Below are 18,673 nucleotides of genomic sequence, written 5' to 3' on the forward strand. Positions count from 1 at the left end.
GCTTCCATTGTTTTTGGTTCAAAAAAAAAAAAAAAAGGATAAAAAGCTTATAGGCAACGCTTTTCGGTCAGTACTGACCATGGAGGTGTTTTGATGGATGACGCTCCAAACTGGAGCTCAGATGTCCATCTCAAACTGGTTGTCATCTGCTCCAAAGGAGGGACAGAGACAGAGAGCAAATGGAGATAAGAGGGCATAACACTGACAAGCCGCTCGAGGAAAACCACACCTTAACGGACACGATGAGGAAAACGGACAACATCCCTTATCAACACAGCCACAATTGACAGGACAAAAACATAAACACTTGAGAGGGTGTGGCCATGACAGCAGCTTAGCCAAACTGTCCAGGCTGACGCAGACAATTGTGAGAGAAAACGGCATAATCCTCAAGGCAAACTAATATTTGCCCTTCACACTTTTTTCAACCTTGATGTAGAGGTGGCCAATTCATTTTGCTTGAGGAGCCCCACGAGAAACAAATGTTTTGTTGAGGCCCCAGAAACATGCCCTTTTCAATTTTGTTTGTAGTATTTTACATGTATTTTGAAAAAGCTTACTGTCGTGTTTCAAGAAAATGTTCCAAATACGCATTGTGCACCCACACCAGTTTTACATTCACAATTTACGCCAATTGTATGTCTTCATCGATGTGAAAACAGGATGCTCTGATCTTCTCTGAGCCAATCTGTCGGAATTTGGGTAGCATTCCAATTCACTTTTCCTCAGTGGTGGTTGTCAAAATCAATTTTTCAGCGTATACACCAGTGGTGGGCATGTATAGACAACTAGAGCAGTTGCAATTTCACAATATTAATCTCCAAAGAGCTCATTGCATGTACAAAAGTTACCTGCAACGCCCTTTTCCTCCTCTTCAACCTCCTCTTTCACATCCTGCAGTTTGCTTACAGGGTGAGTAGCGGGACACGTCACCCCCGGGATCTGAGGGAGACAGCATGGGGGTGTGCGTGCAAGAGGGGAGTTCCTGCAATCCAAGAGAAATTTCCTGTCGTAGATGATGCGGGTACCTGTGAGAGATTGGTGGATGTACTTAAGAGTTGAGACACAGTGTAGCGGTTTAGGACGTCTGCTAACAATCGAGAGTTCAAATGTCGAACCCCGCATATAGTTTGCACATTCTCCCTGCACTACCACCCCACATTGCCAAAGCATGCATTATAGGTTGATTGACGACTGGACATTTTCCATAGGTGAATATCCTATAGTTTTTTGTATGCAGTGGATATAAAAAGTTGACGCATACGCGCACCTGTTCAAATGCCAGGTTTGAGTGATAACAAAATTAGACCAATATAAATCACGACAAAACTTTGTCCATCACCATTGTGACTCCATAACCTGTACAAATGAAAAGAAAGAAATCTTTGAGAGGGAAAGTAAAAACAATAAACGTTATTTTATTTTTACTTGTGTAATACAGGTTTCTAGTTCACAGTATTGGTGGAAACCGCTTTGAAATGATTCATCTTTCTTTAATATGAAAAAAACTGCCATTTCAACAGTTGTGTTTAGACTTTCATAGCCACTGTGCATGCAGCCTGTGATTAACTGGCAATCAGTCAAAGGTGTACTCTGCCTCGTGCACAAATCAGCTGGCATCGGCTCCCTCTCTCTCTCCCTCTCTTTTTTTCTTTCAAGCAACAATCATGTGAAATCCTACTTTCTGTACCCGTCAAAGATGCTGTAGTCAACAGTTTGGTGAGTTTGAACCCCCTAAATATACTGCTATACTGCTTTTCATTGCTTCTGCAGCAATGACAAAAAATACATTTATTGCATTTTTCTATCCAAGATGAATATGTTGGCACTAACAAACCGAACCAAATTACCTCCTGCAAACAACCATTGTTTTTGAAGCACAAGCGTGTGTGCGTGCATGCAAGTGTGGGAAGGCGAATGGGAGGGGTTAAGGGTGTCCAAAGACTTCTAGGAAATGAGAGTACATAACATTCCCTTTTGAAAACACTCTGGGAGATTAAAAAGCCACGTGTATTTGGTCTTTGGCTGAGTTGTAGCATTTCTATTAAAGGAAAAGAAACTCATCAAGTATTTAGTTCTCAAAATCTCAGACATCATAGGTCAGTAAGTATATTTGCAATGTTTAGAGTCTATCAAGGATTGGACTGAGGCCAACATCCAAGAGTTCAGCCATAAAGTGCTGTGTTGTGCTTGAAATGACAGACTTGTTGTCATCTGATACTTTGGTTCTGTTTTTTTGGGAGTTTGACCTATTCGGTACATCTGATGACCCTGTCCACTTGGGAGGGGGTAAAAACATGTTACGCAATGATTGCACGCTAAGCAATGTGTCCAGGACAAAAGGAGGGTTGATAAGTGGGGTCACGAGAGAAAAAAAAAGGCAAGAATCATTAGTCTACAGCAGTTTCTGTAATCAATGTTTCTCATTGCTAAGTAATTCCGCCTTGTGTTGCCGATTATAAATTTCAATCTGTTGCAAATGTTTTTGTTGTCAGGTTTTTCTTCATTTATCAGTCCAATCCATTAGACTGCAGGGGTGCCCATTAGGTAGATCCTGATCTACCTGTAGATCTAAGACGGGTCCCAAGTAGATCCGAGGAGTGTCGAGAAGAAAAAAAACAACCATTTGTGTGTCTTTGTACATGTTAGTAATATATTTTTTTGTGTTAATATACACTGCAGCCTATCAGTCTCATTTTCACTATTTTTTTTAAATAAAATAAAGCAGGTAAATCTTGTTTGTGTGTGTGTGTGTGTGTGTGTGTGTGTGTGTGTGTGTGTGTGCGCGCGCGTGTGCGCATGCGCGCCGGTAAGGGTGGATCCCGGGGAGGTTAGTTGATCGAAAAGTAGATCTTCGATCCAAAAAGTTTGGGCTCCCCTGCATTAGATGATGACAGTTTTACCTCTTAGCATGAACAAAATGTTCTGTGTTCCTGCAATGTAGAGCAGAGAAAAGACAGCCTCCAGCCTCTTTGCAACCAATCACTTTTCTGTACTGGAAACAGGATAAACACCCTCTTGAAAACCCAAGACTGGGTGGTACTCTCCAAAACCTGTTTACACCAGCAGAAACGATTGGCTTCACTGTACACAATTCGGCTATACGTTATTCAGGCGCAAGTGTTGATTATCTATGTCGGTGTTCCACACCGTACTTTACATTATTTTGTTCATAACTACTCGTGTATGGAGACCTGGCATCACATTATCAAAGCATTGTGGACTCAACACGGACGTTGCGAAACAACATAGTTGGAAAGTAGTACATCAAATGTCATGGATACATTCACATATCTTTCCTCAAATTCGGGCTATTCAAAGCCGTATATTTATAAGTTAGACGCAAGTGCGCTGTAAATCACATGTTGGAAGATGATTATTTGGAACATCTCGCGATAACTTCTCGTCTGCGTGTGTTTTTGAACAACTTTTCTGTACATCCCATGTCGTAGATGCATTTTTGAGAGGTAATTTCCAACAAAGTAAGTTCCTTAAGGTTAATGTGTCACATGTTAAACAGAAGTGTGCCTTCCAACATTTCTTACCACCGGGCGTAGTGGAGAAGAGGGTCCCCCCGGGAGTCTGGCTGTAGCAGTCGGGAAGTTGAGACCAGTCTTTCAGGGTGAGAACCCTGGTAGGAATGGGACAGCTCTTCATTTGATTAGTCGACATGTTCGCTTTTTGGTTGGAGCAGGTTACGGAGTTTTAAGAGATTTCGTTTGAAAATCCCTCCGAATTCACAACCCTTTGCTGTCAGTCTTCGCACAAACAGTGCCCGTCTTCGAGAAGTTCACGGTGGGAAGCGTCTCCACGTTTTGAGTTTGCCACCGAGCTCAGAGGTTGAAAGTTAGGGCTCGGATTGTGTCGTGTCCGCTTGCAAAAGCAGCTGCCAGCTCCCACCATGCGCTGTATTTGAAGCAGTCGCTCGGGATGTTTTTGTGCAGAGGCACGTGCTGCCTTGCACAGACGGGTGCGCTCGTTTTATAGACGGGTGCGCTCGTTTTAGAAACGAGACAGCCCGTTGGGGCGGGCACTTGCGGAAAAGAGAAAATGTCAATGGCTGACTTGAAACAAGCGCACCCTCTAGATTGGACAGGATTCTCCAATAAGGTTGCCAGACAATCTAATGGCACACAGAGACGAACAACCATTTGCGCTCCCACTCACAACAAGGGACAATTTAGAGTGTTCCATTAGCCTGCCATGTATGTTTTTGGAATGTGGGAGGAAACCGGAATACATGGAGAAAACCAACACAGGCATGCAAACTCCACACATGAGCCCGATTACTGTTATTACAGTGAATTAAATTAATATTTCAAGAAAAATAGACTTTCTTTATTTAATTTTAAAGGACTTATTCAGCAATATACTGTATATATTGTAATATAATGTTTTCCGCCAATGGCTGACTTGAAACTAGCGCACCCTCTAGATTGGACAGGATTCTCCAATAACTGGTCGCAGATAATGTACTGCAAACGTACTCACACTCTGTATTGTAATGTAGGTGTACAGATAAGAGTGTTAAAAAAAGACTGGCAAAAATGTAAGTGCTGATTGGCAAAAGTATAAGCGTTGATTCAACTTTTGTACATTACTAGTTAGAGTACAGTAAGGAAAGAAAATGTAGTCTGGAATGTACTTGACTACGTGAGAAATAATTCTATTGTTGATCACCTCTCATATTTTTGTCACTAAAACAGGTAATAAAAAGCCAGTGGTTTTATTTGTCATGTTCAAATATCATTGGCACACTTATGAATTGTTACATTCGCCATCTCATATTTTATGTTGTTTTTGGCACAATTCTGTTGCTGAAACCGGGGTCCCGGAAAACATTATATTACAATATATACAATATATTGCTGAATAAGTCCTTTAAAATTAAATAAAGAAAGTCTATTTTTCTTGAAATATTAATTTAATTCACTGTAATAACAGTAATCGGGCTCATGTGTGGAGTTTGCATGCCTGTGTTGGTTTTCTCCATGTATTCCGGTTTCCTCCCACATTCCAAAAACATACATGGCAGGTTAATGGAACACTCTAAATTGTCCCTTGATGTGAGTGAGAGCGCAAATGGTTGTTCGTCTCTGTGTGCCCTTAGATTGTCTGGCAACCTATTCAGTGTACCCCACCTATTACCCAAAAACAGCTGGGAGAGGCTCCAGCACGCCCCGCGACCCTTGTTAGGATAAACGGATTAGAAAATGGATGGATGGATTGAACTAAGTGAAGTCGCTTCAACATATTTCGAGAGGAGAACGAGGAGGCCTGCTTTTGGGAAACACCCACCCCATCGTCTCTGCATACTATCATCCCATGCAGTACAAATTTAAACCTCAAGGTGGCAGCGCCGATTTTCCTGTAAATACGTTTTACAATCCACACACGTATAAAGTCCCGTTTTGTCTTTTAAATTATTGGTATTATTATTATTTGGGTGTACCACTTTTCTAAAATAACAATGAAATCACATGTTAATGACTAATGAGGTGTGCGTTTGTAATTTTCGGCTGCCTCAGTCTGTCATATTTTAACACTGGAGCATGAACTCAATGAACCCATCTGGTTCAGGTGGGAAAAAAAGTTGCCGGCCTTGCAGCATCCCGTGGCCGTCATGGCAACCCGCAAGAGGGTGGGCGGTGATGGCTACTGGAGGCGGAGCTACTGGCGTCTCGTAGTGTGTAGTGTCTGAGGCTGAGCATGCTGCAGCATCACATGTTGGGGGGATTCTGGGATTGATGAGGCTGATCGCATCTGAGGAGACGATGCGTTGACAGTCCTCAGGGAGACACCGGGACGCGCGTGCACATCGGCGAGTAAACGCGCACGCTAAAAAAAAACACTGGCGTAGAATTCCCACAGTGGATATGATTCTCTCCTAAACTATGGCACCGTCAGGTTCACGTAATGTCAAACGGGGCTGCAAAAGAGTTTTCTACTGGATTCCGGTCCTATTCATCGCACTCATAGTGGCTTGGTCGTACTACGCCTTCGTTGTGCAGCTTTGTTTGGGTAAGAGAACGCATGTCGGGGCACTGCGTGTGCATGTGGGGCAGGGGTGTGTGCGCCTTGTCAGACGTGCGTCTGGTTTGATCATCGAAGGAGTTTCATTTTTAAATGCGCCCAAGCTTATATTGTCTATAAATATTGTGGGTGAGGAGTGCAAGCACTCACATGGTCTTGACAGTCCAGGCACCATTTTGAAATGCATACATCTTTCTGCATGTTGTCGTTGTTTCCAAGCTTCTTTTTGTTTGTTATCAAGATATGTTCATAGACCTCACTAACTCCCTCTAAACAGTTTAAACGCTTACGGTCATGTTATTATCATTTGTTAATAATCTGAAATCCAAAATTGCAGTGCGTATGTATTTACAAGAATGGAGCCAGGCCTGTCTTGTTTATACTCTTCCTCTCTTCTTCTGAACATTAATTTTGAGTGTGCAGACACAAAATCCCTGAATGCTGAACATGCAGTTCAGTCCCATATTGGGACCTGCGTAATAATTGGGAAATTAAAATCAGATCTCCCTTTAAAAAGTGTAAAACTGAAGGGGGTTAAGCCGAATAAACACTCTCAAACCGTGACCCAGACCAGGTGAGTGAGTCGCCTGGAATGATTTTCTGGAGTTTGAAGACGACTTGTTTCCAGCACAGCATGACATTATTTATACACAAGATATGTACTGTAGGTCCAATAAAAAGTATGTTTTCCTCCAGAGGAACAACTGGCAAAGCTGTGACGAATTGAAAACAAGAGGACGGGACAGTGGCTAACATGTGCTCCACAGACAGACACAGACACAGTTGTGTGGAGCCGGCATCAGCTGACGCTCTCGTTCAGCGGCTCAGTTAATCCCATTGTCCGGTTTATATAATTCACCTCAAGCAATCTGCGGTTGACCCATTTTTTTTTTAAAGCAACATCTGCCTTACAACACTCAGACCATCTATTTACAAGATGTAGTGATTGTTGAAAATGTACACAATGATAAGGGTTGGCACACAAACGAAAGCAGTCACTTTTTAGTTGAGTATATATTAATAATGAAATATATTAATAATATATTTCATGTAAATAATAATTATATTATTTACATGAAATATATTAATTATATTATTTACATGAAATCAAAACCAATTTTCTGATTATGCTGTGCTATGCTATTGTGCAGAACTAATATTTTCAATGCCTCATATAAAAGTAAAATATGTGCTCAAAATATCATAAAAATTATGCCGTTATTTAGCTCTGCACTATGTGCAGGTACGTAAGCATACGAGTCACTGAGAAATTCCTAAACTCTTGTCTATAAAGCGCCAGCATGTAGGCTTGAGGTCATCTGATCTCAAATAAAAACTCCAAATCAGGAAAGACTTGACATGTATTTGTTTCTTTCCTTTTGCAGTTTCAATTGAAGACATGTGGGAAAAGGGTAAGTGTTTCATGAAATCTCCTCCCAAAATCAAGAAGGATGAATTTGCCTCGAAGCTTCAGATGTGGAATTGAATGCAACTTTTTCATGCTATTTCAACTCGGTGGATGTTTTCTGCAGCTTTGGAAAACACCCCAGTCATGATAATGACGTTGAAAGATGCTTCTTTAGGAAGATGAATTGGTTCTTCAAAAATTCCAATTGTATGCGACCGTTTGTCTTGACTAATAATCATCACTTGGATTTGTTTCCCTTTTCAGTTGTCTATTTAATGGTGTACCACGTGATCTTCATCATGTTTATTTGGGCTTACTGGCAAACCATCTTCACCAAGCCCATGAACCCTTTGAGGGAGGTGAGTGAGACGACGATGCAGCGTTGTTGACACCGTGAGCCGAGGCAGTGTGGGAAGTGCAGAGGGAGACGGCGGCCTCACCCAATGATTAAGTGCCGCATTTTGGACAAAGTCTATTTCCTGCCCGAGTGCCAAGGGGTTCGGTCGGATGCTGCGCTCGTAGCTTCGCCACTTCAATTCAGCTCTGCATGCAGGCAGTGACAATACACAAACATTGCAAAGGGCAATGACAGAAAAATGCACTTAATTCGTTGACATGACTCCATTTCCACTTTGGTGATTGTAATGTAGATCAATGATTGCCAAAGTGTTGTACGCCCACTACAGTTCAGTTGCATTTAACTTTCCAGAACAAGGCAGTTAGTTGCAATTGATCTTGTACAATGGTTTCTTTCAAACATTTCTTGACGTACAAATTTTAACTTTTACACGTAGTGCATTTTCATAAAATAATTGTGATTCTAGAATTACAGAAGGATGAGATCTCAACCCTGATGATATTTGCTTCATGGGGCACAAAAGACACATGGAGGATTCATAAATGTGTTTTCAAAAAATATATTATTATATTGTGCGCTTCCGCTGCGTGCATGAACATGTTCCTATACCGACAGGCTCCAAAATATTTCCACTAGCGTTGACAAATGTATAGGTAGAAATCAACAAGCACAGTCAAGACAGCTTTGTTTTGTATTTCCTTTGCGTCCTGTTCGACAAAGTTCTGCCTGTCCTATTCGGACAAGGAGCTGCTGGAGCGTGAAGACCGGGGCGAGTCTCAGCAGGAGATCCTGAGGAGAATAGCTAAGGAGTTGCCAATCTACACACGCACCAACTCTGGAGGTAGGTCAAGTGTGGCGTGAAAAAAAAGTAGGTGGTCACCAACCACATTCTGTAAAGTGGCAACATACCAGGCCAGGCCTCTTTTTTTACTATTAGTTAATTCGACCCATGGAAACGTGATACAGTTAAACTTCTTTTGCTTCCTGATTGTTTTCCTATTTGCATTTTTCCATTTGTTTTGATGATTCATGTGCATAGGTAAATCTCACACATTTTCATCATCAAATAAACCAATAACAACAAACTTGGGGCTGTCAGCAGTGCGGTCTGCACAGAGTGTGGGCAGGAACAGGAACTGAGAATGACGCAGACTCAGAAAATCAATCGACCAAGAAGCAGCAAAATTGACACAAATTTTTATGCAGTCGTTTAATGAATTAATTGGTCAAGTGCTTGCTTGCAGGGCACTGCTGATGATGGTTTGATGAAATTGTCTGTTTCCTCAGCCATCCGTTTCTGTGACCGCTGCCAGCTGCTGAAGCCTGATCGATGTCACCATTGTTCAGTTTGTGATAAGTATGTCTCTCTCGCTATTTGCTCGTGCGAAGAAACTTTAAATTTTAATTCATTATATATATATATATATATATATATATATATATATATATATATATATAAATACTGCACTGAACTCCTCAAGTACTGACTGACAGGATATGGTCCAATAATAAGATATGATAAGATAAGATAAGATAAGATAAGATATCCTTTATTTGTCCCACACTGGGGAAATTTACAGTCTATAGCAGCAAGATTGTGGGTAGAAAGAAGAGATAAGAAAAACAAAGTGTATAATAATACAAAAGTAATAATGCTGGTATATGACCATGCTGTGTTCCAGATGTATCTTAAAAATGGATCACCACTGTCCCTGGTATGTCGGCACGCCTGTGATTGAAACAGTTGAATTATGTGCTGTTCTGTGATAAAAACATTTTGTCCATAGAATGAATTAGCGAGAAAGATGAGCGTTTGCGGTGTTGAATACAGAATGAAAAGAATGTTCTTTTTCTAACTGCTGTTTTATTTTATTCTCTCAGGGTGAACAATTGTGTGGGATTCTCCAACTACAAGTCGTTCATGCTGTTTTTGGCGTATTCCCTACTTTACTGCCTTTTTATAACTGCGACAGACCTTCAATACTTCATTAAGTTTTGGATGGTATGTGCGTAGCTTCACGGAATGTGCATCCATTTTTTAGAAAAAAGAAGTAGAAACACAAACCCAAAGTTGTTGTTGGACGGCGTGGTGATAACAAACGCACTGTACATTTTTTTTCCCACAAGGCTGGGGGTAAAGCCCATTTCCGTCTGAAAGAATACCTGGTAACCATTTGAGCCATTTAACCCTTTTCATGCACCCGGTAACCAGATAACAGAATAGGCTGTCCACTGTAGTAACCGTTGTCCCTGAAACGGTTGATACAATAGAATAGAGAACTCCCATTGACTGAAAGTAGTCTGTGCTCGACCAGAGGTTCGCACCTGCTCTGCTAACATCCATTTGTGTATTTATATTGCCCCCCCCCCCCTCCCCACAGAATGGCTTTCCAGACACTCAGGCCAAGTTCCACATTCTCTTCCTCTTCTTCTCTGCCTCCATGTTCTCAGTCAGCCTCGCTTCGCTTTTCGTCTATCACTGCTGGCTTGTCTTCAAGAATAGATCCACCCTCGGTAGGTCTCGTCTCTGTTGTGACTGTCTGCCTCCTCAATGTGGATCTGTAAAATCTGCTGTCGGTGATTGTTTGCACCGTCTCAACATAAAATCCCTCATCAGTGCAGTCGTTTAGTGAGCCTCTTTGGTTATTAGACAGGCTTGTGTGTGAGTGGATGGAGCAGGTGGATTATCTAGGGAGAGTTGTGGGAATGTTGCAGCCAAGGCAAAAGGCACAGAAGTGTAAGACGTTCCTGACATCGCCACTCAGGAAGACGAGCCATAGCTGCGGCAACATCAGTCCGGGACCTTCATTGCTCATGTTATGTTTTCCCCTATGTTAGAGACAGTTCTATTGCGGTATATAAAACCTTCTTCTCCGTGGCTGTCCTTATCAGAGGCTGTTCGTGCACCAGTGTTTCGTCATGGCACAGACAAGAACGGATTCAGTCTGGGCTCCAGTAAGAACTTCCGCCAAGTATTTGGTGATGAAGCCAAATACTGGCCTTTTCCAATTTTCTCCAGGTAAGGTCATTTGACATGATAGGTCTTGGGGCACACTTCTGAAATTGTTCACTAATTGTTGTACTCTTCCCCTGTAAATTCCTTTGAAGATGTTTCCTTTCTATTTATCGAGGATGTGGTTCGCTAGATGAAGCCACCCGACTCTCCTTATGATGTAGTTTCTTCTCTAGTTCTCCCATGAGCGTGTCCTCATACTGTAAGTTGGTTTGGGCAATTATCAATTCTGATGTAGTCAGCCCATGTAAGCCCACTAGTAAATGCGAGTCTGACTGGAAGTACGGAGGACTTGGCGGAGGCTCAGAGGAGATCGAAGCTTTTCCAGTGCCGTTCTTTCCCTTTGGAATGACCTTCTGTTAAATATTAGCCAAGCCCTCTCGCTGTCCATTTTTAAAACTCGTCTTAAGATACATTATTATTCTTTGGCTTTTGACTGAGTATGAGCCACGTTATTGTTCTGGTGTTTTTTGTTTTTTTGGTGTCTATTGTATTTGTGTTAGTTTTAATTAATTGATCAACTGATCGGTTCTTTCATAGATAGATTATTGAATTGGTTTATAATTACTGTTCGATGATTATTAGTTTGTGCAAGTATTTCATATTTTTCGTAGGTTTTTACTCCTTGTACAGCACTTTGTATGCAACAATGGTTGTTTTAAAGTGCTCTAGGAATAAAGTTGAGTGCAAGGCTCACAGATGAGTTGGAACCTATCCCAGCTGGCTTTGGACGACAAACGTGGGAGAAAGCCTGAGTGCTCATGCACCATACGCAAACAGAACCTGTAGCCCGTGAGGCAGACACGCTAACCACGGTGCTCCACCTCCCACTAAATCAGACAAAAATGTCTTCAGACTTCATTACCCGACACTTTCCAATAATGTCCGTATAGAATGTATTTTGTTTGTGTTTAACCTTCTCAACTCAAATCAGTTTAGGGGATGGATGCTCATTCCCAACATGCCTGGTGAATATTGACCCTGAGCAACAGTATTCGCCCACCAGCCACAACGCCGCACCAAAGGGGTATGTTAAAAATATTGGCGAATAACAAGTAACATGAAGATGTTATAGTCTGCATCCACTAGGGTTGTCAAATTACTCATTGGTGTTACAATGTTCTAAATTAGACCTTATATTACCGTATTTTCCACACTATAAGGCGCACCTAATAGCATTCAATTTTCTCAAAAGCCAACAGTGCGCCTTGTAATCTGATGTGCCGTGTATATGGATCAATATTCTTTTTTGGATGTGGTATTTTAAATGTTCCATAAAGTGCTTTGTTAGAGCTATATCTGTTGTGAAAGCTCTATATGAATAAAGCTGCATCATATTGTATTGGATTCCCTTTAGCGTGGCTTCATCTAGTGGATGCATAACGCAACATCAACCACCATTGTCGCTTCTATTCTATGCACCACATAAAAATATGGAAACAGTTTTAAAATAGGCAGGCCAGTCATTGAAGACTTATACTCTGAAGCGCCTTACAGTGCGGAAAATACGGTACTTTTTTTTCCAAAATAAAGAAAGAACCTGGTGTCTTTGCCATCCTAGTCAATACCTGAGATGGCTGTTGCTACCCACCTACTATTCAGAAAGTTCAGCAAAACTTGAACAGGTCAGGAAAGAAATAAACCAAACAAAGCGAATTCTGACTTTTATATGTCAATAAGAAGATTGCGCACAATCATTTTCTCAAAAAAAAAAAAAAAATCCCCAAAAATGGAAAATCTTCATATACACATAAAAGTTTGATTTTACAAACAAGTCAAAAGCGAATCAATTTTACACATTATTCATACATCAATATTTAATGATCTTGAAACATCAGTGACTAATTGGAGATTTGAACCGACTCACATGAACTGGGTTGGTTTATTGAAGGATCTGTCAGACCTTGTTTAACATCACTTAATTATAATTACACATAAGTACTGTATTACAAGAGAAAATCAAGTGAGTTTTTTTAAGTGGATTATTGTGATGTTCTTTTGTGTATATTTATGCATCCAGTAAAACAGACAGCTGCCACTTCCCCTTCAAGCCAATGAGGGAGAGTCAAAGTCGACTGCTCAGCAGTACCACCTCTTGGACTGAAAGCGACATTGCAGCAGATGACAAAAATGGTATATTGTAGTGTACCCTACAGTGGGTTTCATCTGATTTTTCTGACAATATTGCGATGATTGTTCCTCAACTTTGGATTTGTTTAGGCACTAATAACCCGCTGATGACTACAGAAAATGAGGCGTAGGGACACGGATCTCCTCTTGACAAGTGTAAGTGTTACATACATAAAGACATGATCTGCAGGTCTGTTACAAAATTAATGTCACAGGTATTTTTTTCTAATCGAATAGGCCCATGCTGCTCCCATTTCAGTGGGTTGTGTCGCGATGGTGACGTCACCGGTGTCTACTGTAGTATTTCCCTGACATCCAAACATGGAGCGTGAACTCGAATGTTGGCGGCATGGCCTGATGCTGTCAGGAAGGTTCATTATAGTCAAGTGTGATCCTTCCCAATTTGCATTCCAGTGATCTCAATGTCTTTTTTTTATATATGTGAGAAAAAAGAGATGTGGAAGGGCTGTGTAGTTGTGTCTCTTGTGCTGGTTATTCATTGAGTGGAATATGCCTAAGCTACAGTACAGTATGCATTTCTAAGCTTGCCAAATGTTTGCACATCAAAAGTAAATTATTGTGTTCATTTGGTGGTGGCAGCAGGAGCGAGAACTTTTGCATGCTTCATCTCAGGATATCAAGACAAATGTATCTTCGTGGTTACGTGTACTACGGGAAACAACATGACCTAGTAAATAGGCATGAAAAGTAAAAATAAGGGCTATAGTCTGATTTGTTGTAATATGGATGGAATATGTGCCTGGAGTAGGGGATTATCGGGGTTTGTTGTCACGTTGCAATTATTTTCTCCACCAGAGGATGCAACTATAAAGTGGGATATTTGTTTTCTTCCTTTTATATATGTGGTCAGTAGTCGACGTGTCATGTCCAAGAAGACAATAGCACGTTGTGAGTTGAGATGTGCAGTAATGTTAACCATTTTGCACGACCCCACACCCCCAAAAAATAAAAAAATAAGTGAATTTAATGTATTTTGAAGAAGGAAAAAAAACATCTTCCAGATTATTGATTTAAACTACCGGTACCTTAAAACCAGAGCTCGGAATGGCAAACATGATAGTTTGGGGCAACATGTCGGTGGTCGACTGGTTAGCCCGCCCGCCTCACAGTGGTCACAGGTCATGGGTTCAGTTCTGGGCACTGGAGTTCCTGAAGAATTAAATTAGCATTTTCTTACCAGGACCAGAGTGGGTTTTCTCCGGGTACCCCAGTTTCCACCCACATTTCAAAAACGTGGACAGTAGGTTAAGTGATCACTCTAAATTGTTCCTAGGTGTGATTATCAGTGTGAATGTTGGTTGTTTTGTCCCTTTTTATGAGTTGCAAAATCCAGTGTTACATCTTACCCCATGTAGTGGGACAATTTACCTGATGGTGGGGCATCATGTCACATGTTCTCACTCTCTCTTTGAGTCCTTGTAACTCTGCACTGACGAAAATGGAAACAAAAGGTATAGCTGAAACTGTGGTCTTTCTGGTAAACATTTGGTTTATATATGATGGAGTGATTCCAACAACCATCAAAAAGTGTAAAAAGTGTGACATCAGGCCCTGGTCTCCCCTACCCGACTTCGCCCGCGAGTCTGGATTTATGTTGTCAAAGTCAAGGCACAGAGGCCAAATCCGACCACCACATGACATCAGTTTTTGTGGCCGACAAAAGCTAACCAAGTGTCCACTTCATATTTCTTGATCAGTGATGTTGTTCATTTCATTTTTGCAGAGAATATGCACCAAATTTGAATGTTGTCTTCACTTTCTACAGATATGATGCATTTTCTTTCACCGAACCCCTTATCATAAATTGAACATTTGTATTTGGTTGTTATTATTTTCCATGTCTTCTGAGTACCAGTTATTTGGTAAATATATACCATTAAAATGAAGGGGCACTTGTGTATGTTACAAGACAACGGCTCTCCGAGGGAAACCATAACCACAATATTGTCTTTGATAAAATGAGTCGACAATCTGCCCAAATGTGTTGACTGTTGGTAAATAGAGGGGTAGTAGCAATATGTTTTCATACTAAACTGCATTCGAAAACTGTCCAGTGTTGTGGCTTTTTTGCACAGCCATAGATTGGTTGCCTCCCACTATCGTATGATGCAGTTTGATTAAATTAATCCTCAGAAAAAATTTGAAATAGTGACATTGTAACAGTGAAACTCACCACTATATACAGTACTGTAGATTCACTACACACAAACTGAAATATTTAAAGGCTTTCTTACTGTTTATGATTCAAGCTAAAATTCGCTTTGAAGAAATATTACATCAGAGAACAGAAAGTTGTGCCTAAATGACTCAACCAGTGAACAGCTGGACATGTATTAAAAAAAAGAGACATTGAATCAAGTTCAGTGAAAAGGTTAGAGTGAATTTTGGTTTATCCAATTATCACAGCATTTTTGATTTGAGTCTGAGTTTCACAATTTCATTTGAAAGTATAGAAATAAATTAACTTTTTTTACCATCATTGATTGAGATGCACATGTACGTTCTCAAACTTAACGAGTCTAAATTTTGAATACCCTTGTTTTTTTTTTTGGCCCCAATTATGACGGTCTTGCTATACAGCATTTTTCTATTCTGTCTGTGTGAGTCGAAATTAAATGTGGACATGATCCTTTTTTGTAAACTTTACAACAATAATAAAAATATATATACTGTATGTATATATATATATATATATATATATATATATATATATATATATATATATATACACTTTTCCATTCTGTGGCACACCTTCTGAGGACAAATTTTCAGGCATTCCGTCAAAGATGCAAAACGGTATTTCCATTATGAAAGGTTTGAGCCTTTATTTACAAAATAATCTAAAAAGAACCCTTGATATTATATTGCATACTCTTGCTCATGTCAGTGTCAGTGTCAAGTGCACACTGCAAACAAGAAAACAAAACATTAGTCATCAACAAGACACTGCACTGGAGGCATACCAACAGCGGATATAAGAACATATTTGTGATTTGTGATATATGAACTTATTTGTGAGACCTAAACAGCTGTCAGCAGTTCAACTTCATTGAACAAGAAAATATTTGGAGATAGTACAAATAAATAACTGCGATATGAGCTCAAACACAAATGGCCAGTTCTAAATGGTCGCTCACACTTGTGCCACCGCATTATGACTTTCTTTTTACTGACCGTTCTTTTATTCACCATTGAGTTGCCCAGGATATAGGTCACGTTAATGATGGAAAAGGCTTTGACATGACTGACCGTGGTCTCATTCTATTTAAGTCTCACAGATCTGACATTTGAACAGATGGTGCAGACTTTTTATATGCACTGTGTATGCCAGAAAACACACATACAAATGTTTAGCTTACAGTTCAACAACACAGCTTTTGTTGAAAACTTTTGGAACATGTGGTTCCCCTATGCAGCATGTTAGAGCAGGAAAGCAGCACAAACATAAAACAATCTCATCCAAAGGCTAACGCTCCACATGAACTCCACCAAAACAAACCTCAAAGGATGCATGTTAGATGTTTTCCAAAGGAGTAGAAGTGTTTGTTTTGTGAAAATTATTTTATTACAACACTAAAATTCTACCAAAATAACTTCATTAAAATAAACCAAAAGAAAATGTACTCACAACAGACTACTCCAGCATGATGACCTCTACATGTACTGCATCAGGTGAGTTTGTTTGAACTACGTTTTGACTTGGAGATCAGTGCGACACCATGTGGGCAAACAGTATGACTGCAATCACGAGCGAGCGTAAAAAGAGAGCATTTATGTGCACACCAAATCCACTCTCGGCTTCAACATTTCTCGGATGCACACATGCAAAAACGGTATTATCCTGGAATACAGACTTCTCACATTGGAGTGTTGAGGTGGAAATAACAAAACAAGCAAACAAATTACAGGACTTTTCATCTGTGTGCCTACCAGCACACCCAACGAGGAGCTCCCTTTCTCATTTTGAGGCAATAAGGTAAAGTGTGGTATGTTAGCATAGGACTGTATCTTTTTCCATAACTGGCACAATAACTTAAACGTTTAAAATAATGCAGCTAATCTTAAGGCTGAGTGTGGCAAAATGTTAGAACATTAAGTCAGCGCTGCATGTTCCTCCGCGTAAAATGTGAATGTGGAGAAAGCAACCAAGAGCAGAGAGACATCAGGCCACATACTTTCCATATAAAATCAAGTTAGAGCTTTAAAGTGCAAAACAATTGTACAGATTATTTTAGTCAAACTAAAATCCCATCTTTTTCTTTTTTTTCCAGCATGTTAAATGGTACTGAACCAACCAGATGTTTTGCAGGAGTACTTGATTAAGCTCACACCAGCGCAGTAAGTCTCACTGTTAGCAATCATTTCAGTTGTCTGACACAAGCAGAACTAATGACAAACGGGCTGGCTGAATGAAGCAATTCCTCCGTGATTATCGTTCTAATCCTCCAAGCTCGGCCTCTGGGCCGCATCGCCAACTGCAGCATGGTGCGAGGATTGATGTCAAGATTGTTGCTGCTTGTTAGCTTCTTCTTCGTAAGCGTTCCCTGTTCCATTCTGGACGTAGGCTGATCCTGAGCCAAGCCCATATAAGTGGCCGCAGTACTTTGCATCGTCAATGTGATCCTCAAAGAACATCTGGTGGAAACGCATACACTGAGCATAAAAATCTACAAATAAATACATTCACTCCATGTATATACACACACACACGCGCGCGCGACTTCACGCTTCAAGTTTTATGGGTTCAGTGTTTCATGTTTATTTCCCCCCAAATAAATATATTTGGGGGGAAATAATTTTTTTTTAATGCAGTCATATCAGCATCCACATTGCAGAAAGACATTGTTTCATGTTGATGCGCGAGAGAGAATGTTTCCCTGCATGCCGAACAAAGAGCTGACGTGACTCAGAGGCTTTGTCCATGCCAACTCAAAAAAGGCGTGTGATTGGTTCCCGGCGCGACATCGACCAATGACAGCACAAATGGATTTATCCGGTGAGCTGATTAGCTGGCATCATTGGCACTCTGTTGACTGTCTCGCATACCGTATCATAGTGTTGTATTCGGGCTAACGTTTGTTTTGTTCCAGCGATAGCTTTATTTGATTATTTAAGCTGCACCCCAAACACTTGCCACCGCCGAAGCAATGCATCTCGGCTGCGTAGGAGCATGTAGGTCCGCTCGTCGGAAATGACAACATCAACAGGGACACATTGCTTCAACGGCGACAGCAGATAGTCGGTTCACAGCTTTGATCGACACCGAAAGCTCAGTGAAGGCTGAAATGAGAGCCAAAACTGTCAGCTCTCTAAGAATTTTTTTTTTCTGTACTTAGCTCGTTTTAACCATTCCTAGATGATGCACTGTGTTGTGGCCAGTCAGTGTATGGCAGCATTAAAAGAATGCGACTTACAGCATGGCTTGATTGGAATATTACATTTCACCTGTGCAAAAGTAATCAAGAGTCCTTGCTTTTCTGCTAAGGGGCCTACCTCTCTCATCTTGAAGAAAGCCATGCCTGTAAGTAAAGAGTCAGAGCCTGCTTGATGCTGCGGTCCGATCCTCTCGAGTTCCAGCTGCTCAGCTACTTCCTGCAGTCCACCCTGAATACATGAAATGACCAGCCACACCCCCCGGGTCAAAATGAAGCATGAGACTGATGAACCGGGTTCAAGATGTGTACCTTGAGAATTTTGCAGCTTTTGTTGA

The 18,673-nt window shown here is 40.8% G+C and overlaps 3 protein-coding genes across 11 annotated transcripts in view; 1 reads left to right on the forward strand and 2 right to left on the reverse strand.

The window, feature by feature from the left end:
- eif4ebp3l (eukaryotic translation initiation factor 4E binding protein 3, like) overlaps nt 1-3,952 on the reverse strand; it is a 132,266-nt gene extending 128,314 nt beyond the window's left edge. The window contains exons 1-3 of one of the 2 annotated variants that reach the window (XM_052058487.1): nt 3,546-3,952; nt 852-1,028; nt 108-146 (exon numbers count right to left, since the gene is read on the reverse strand). In XM_052058487.1, the coding sequence (XP_051914447.1) occupies nt 118-146; nt 852-1,028; nt 3,546-3,672 (333 nt within the window). In that variant the 5' untranslated portion in view covers nt 3,673-3,952 and the 3' untranslated portion in view covers nt 108-117. Of the gene's footprint in view, nt 1-37; nt 147-851; nt 1,029-3,545 lie in introns of those variants that run through there. The other variant, XM_052058481.1, reaches the window with a different exon arrangement.
- Nucleotides 1-18,673, reverse strand: part of cnot7 (CCR4-NOT transcription complex, subunit 7) — a 256,938-nt gene that overhangs the window by 232,672 nt on the left and 5,593 nt on the right. For 3 of the 7 annotated variants that reach the window (XM_052058249.1, XM_052058248.1, XM_052058250.1), the window contains one exon: nt 15,763-17,598. The exons of 1 other annotated variant lie outside the window; for it this stretch is intronic. In XM_052058249.1, the coding sequence (XP_051914209.1) occupies nt 17,464-17,598 (135 nt within the window). In that variant the 3' untranslated portion in view covers nt 15,763-17,463. Of the gene's footprint in view, nt 1-15,762; nt 17,599-18,456; nt 18,568-18,673 lie in introns of those variants that run through there. 3 more of the 7 variants (XM_052058233.1, XR_007961363.1, XM_052058247.1) reach the window with 3 other exon arrangements.
- Nucleotides 5,685-15,014, forward strand: zdhhc2 (zinc finger DHHC-type palmitoyltransferase 2). 2 transcript variants are annotated; one of them, XM_052058084.1, is made up of 14 exons: nt 5,685-6,021; nt 7,419-7,445; nt 7,706-7,800; nt 8,520-8,640; nt 9,087-9,156; nt 9,482-9,514; nt 9,681-9,801; nt 9,927-9,965; nt 10,181-10,313; nt 10,692-10,818; nt 11,747-11,839; nt 12,833-12,945; nt 13,033-13,098; nt 13,180-15,014. In XM_052058084.1, the coding sequence occupies exons 1-13, from the start codon at nt 5,895-5,897 to the stop codon at nt 13,071-13,073; spliced, it is 1,140 nt and encodes a 379-aa protein (XP_051914044.1). In that variant the 5' UTR covers nt 5,685-5,894; the 3' UTR covers nt 13,074-13,098; nt 13,180-15,014. The 2 variants fall into 2 exon arrangements, with proteins under 2 accessions (XP_051914044.1, XP_051914052.1); XM_052058092.1 differs by lacking the exon at nt 9,927-9,965 and having other exon boundaries at nt 5,688-6,021.

The sequence above is a fragment of the Hippocampus zosterae genome, chromosome 1, assembly GCF_025434085.1.
Source record: "Hippocampus zosterae strain Florida chromosome 1, ASM2543408v3, whole genome shotgun sequence".
Lineage (NCBI taxonomy): Eukaryota > Metazoa > Chordata > Actinopteri > Syngnathiformes > Syngnathidae > Hippocampus > Hippocampus zosterae.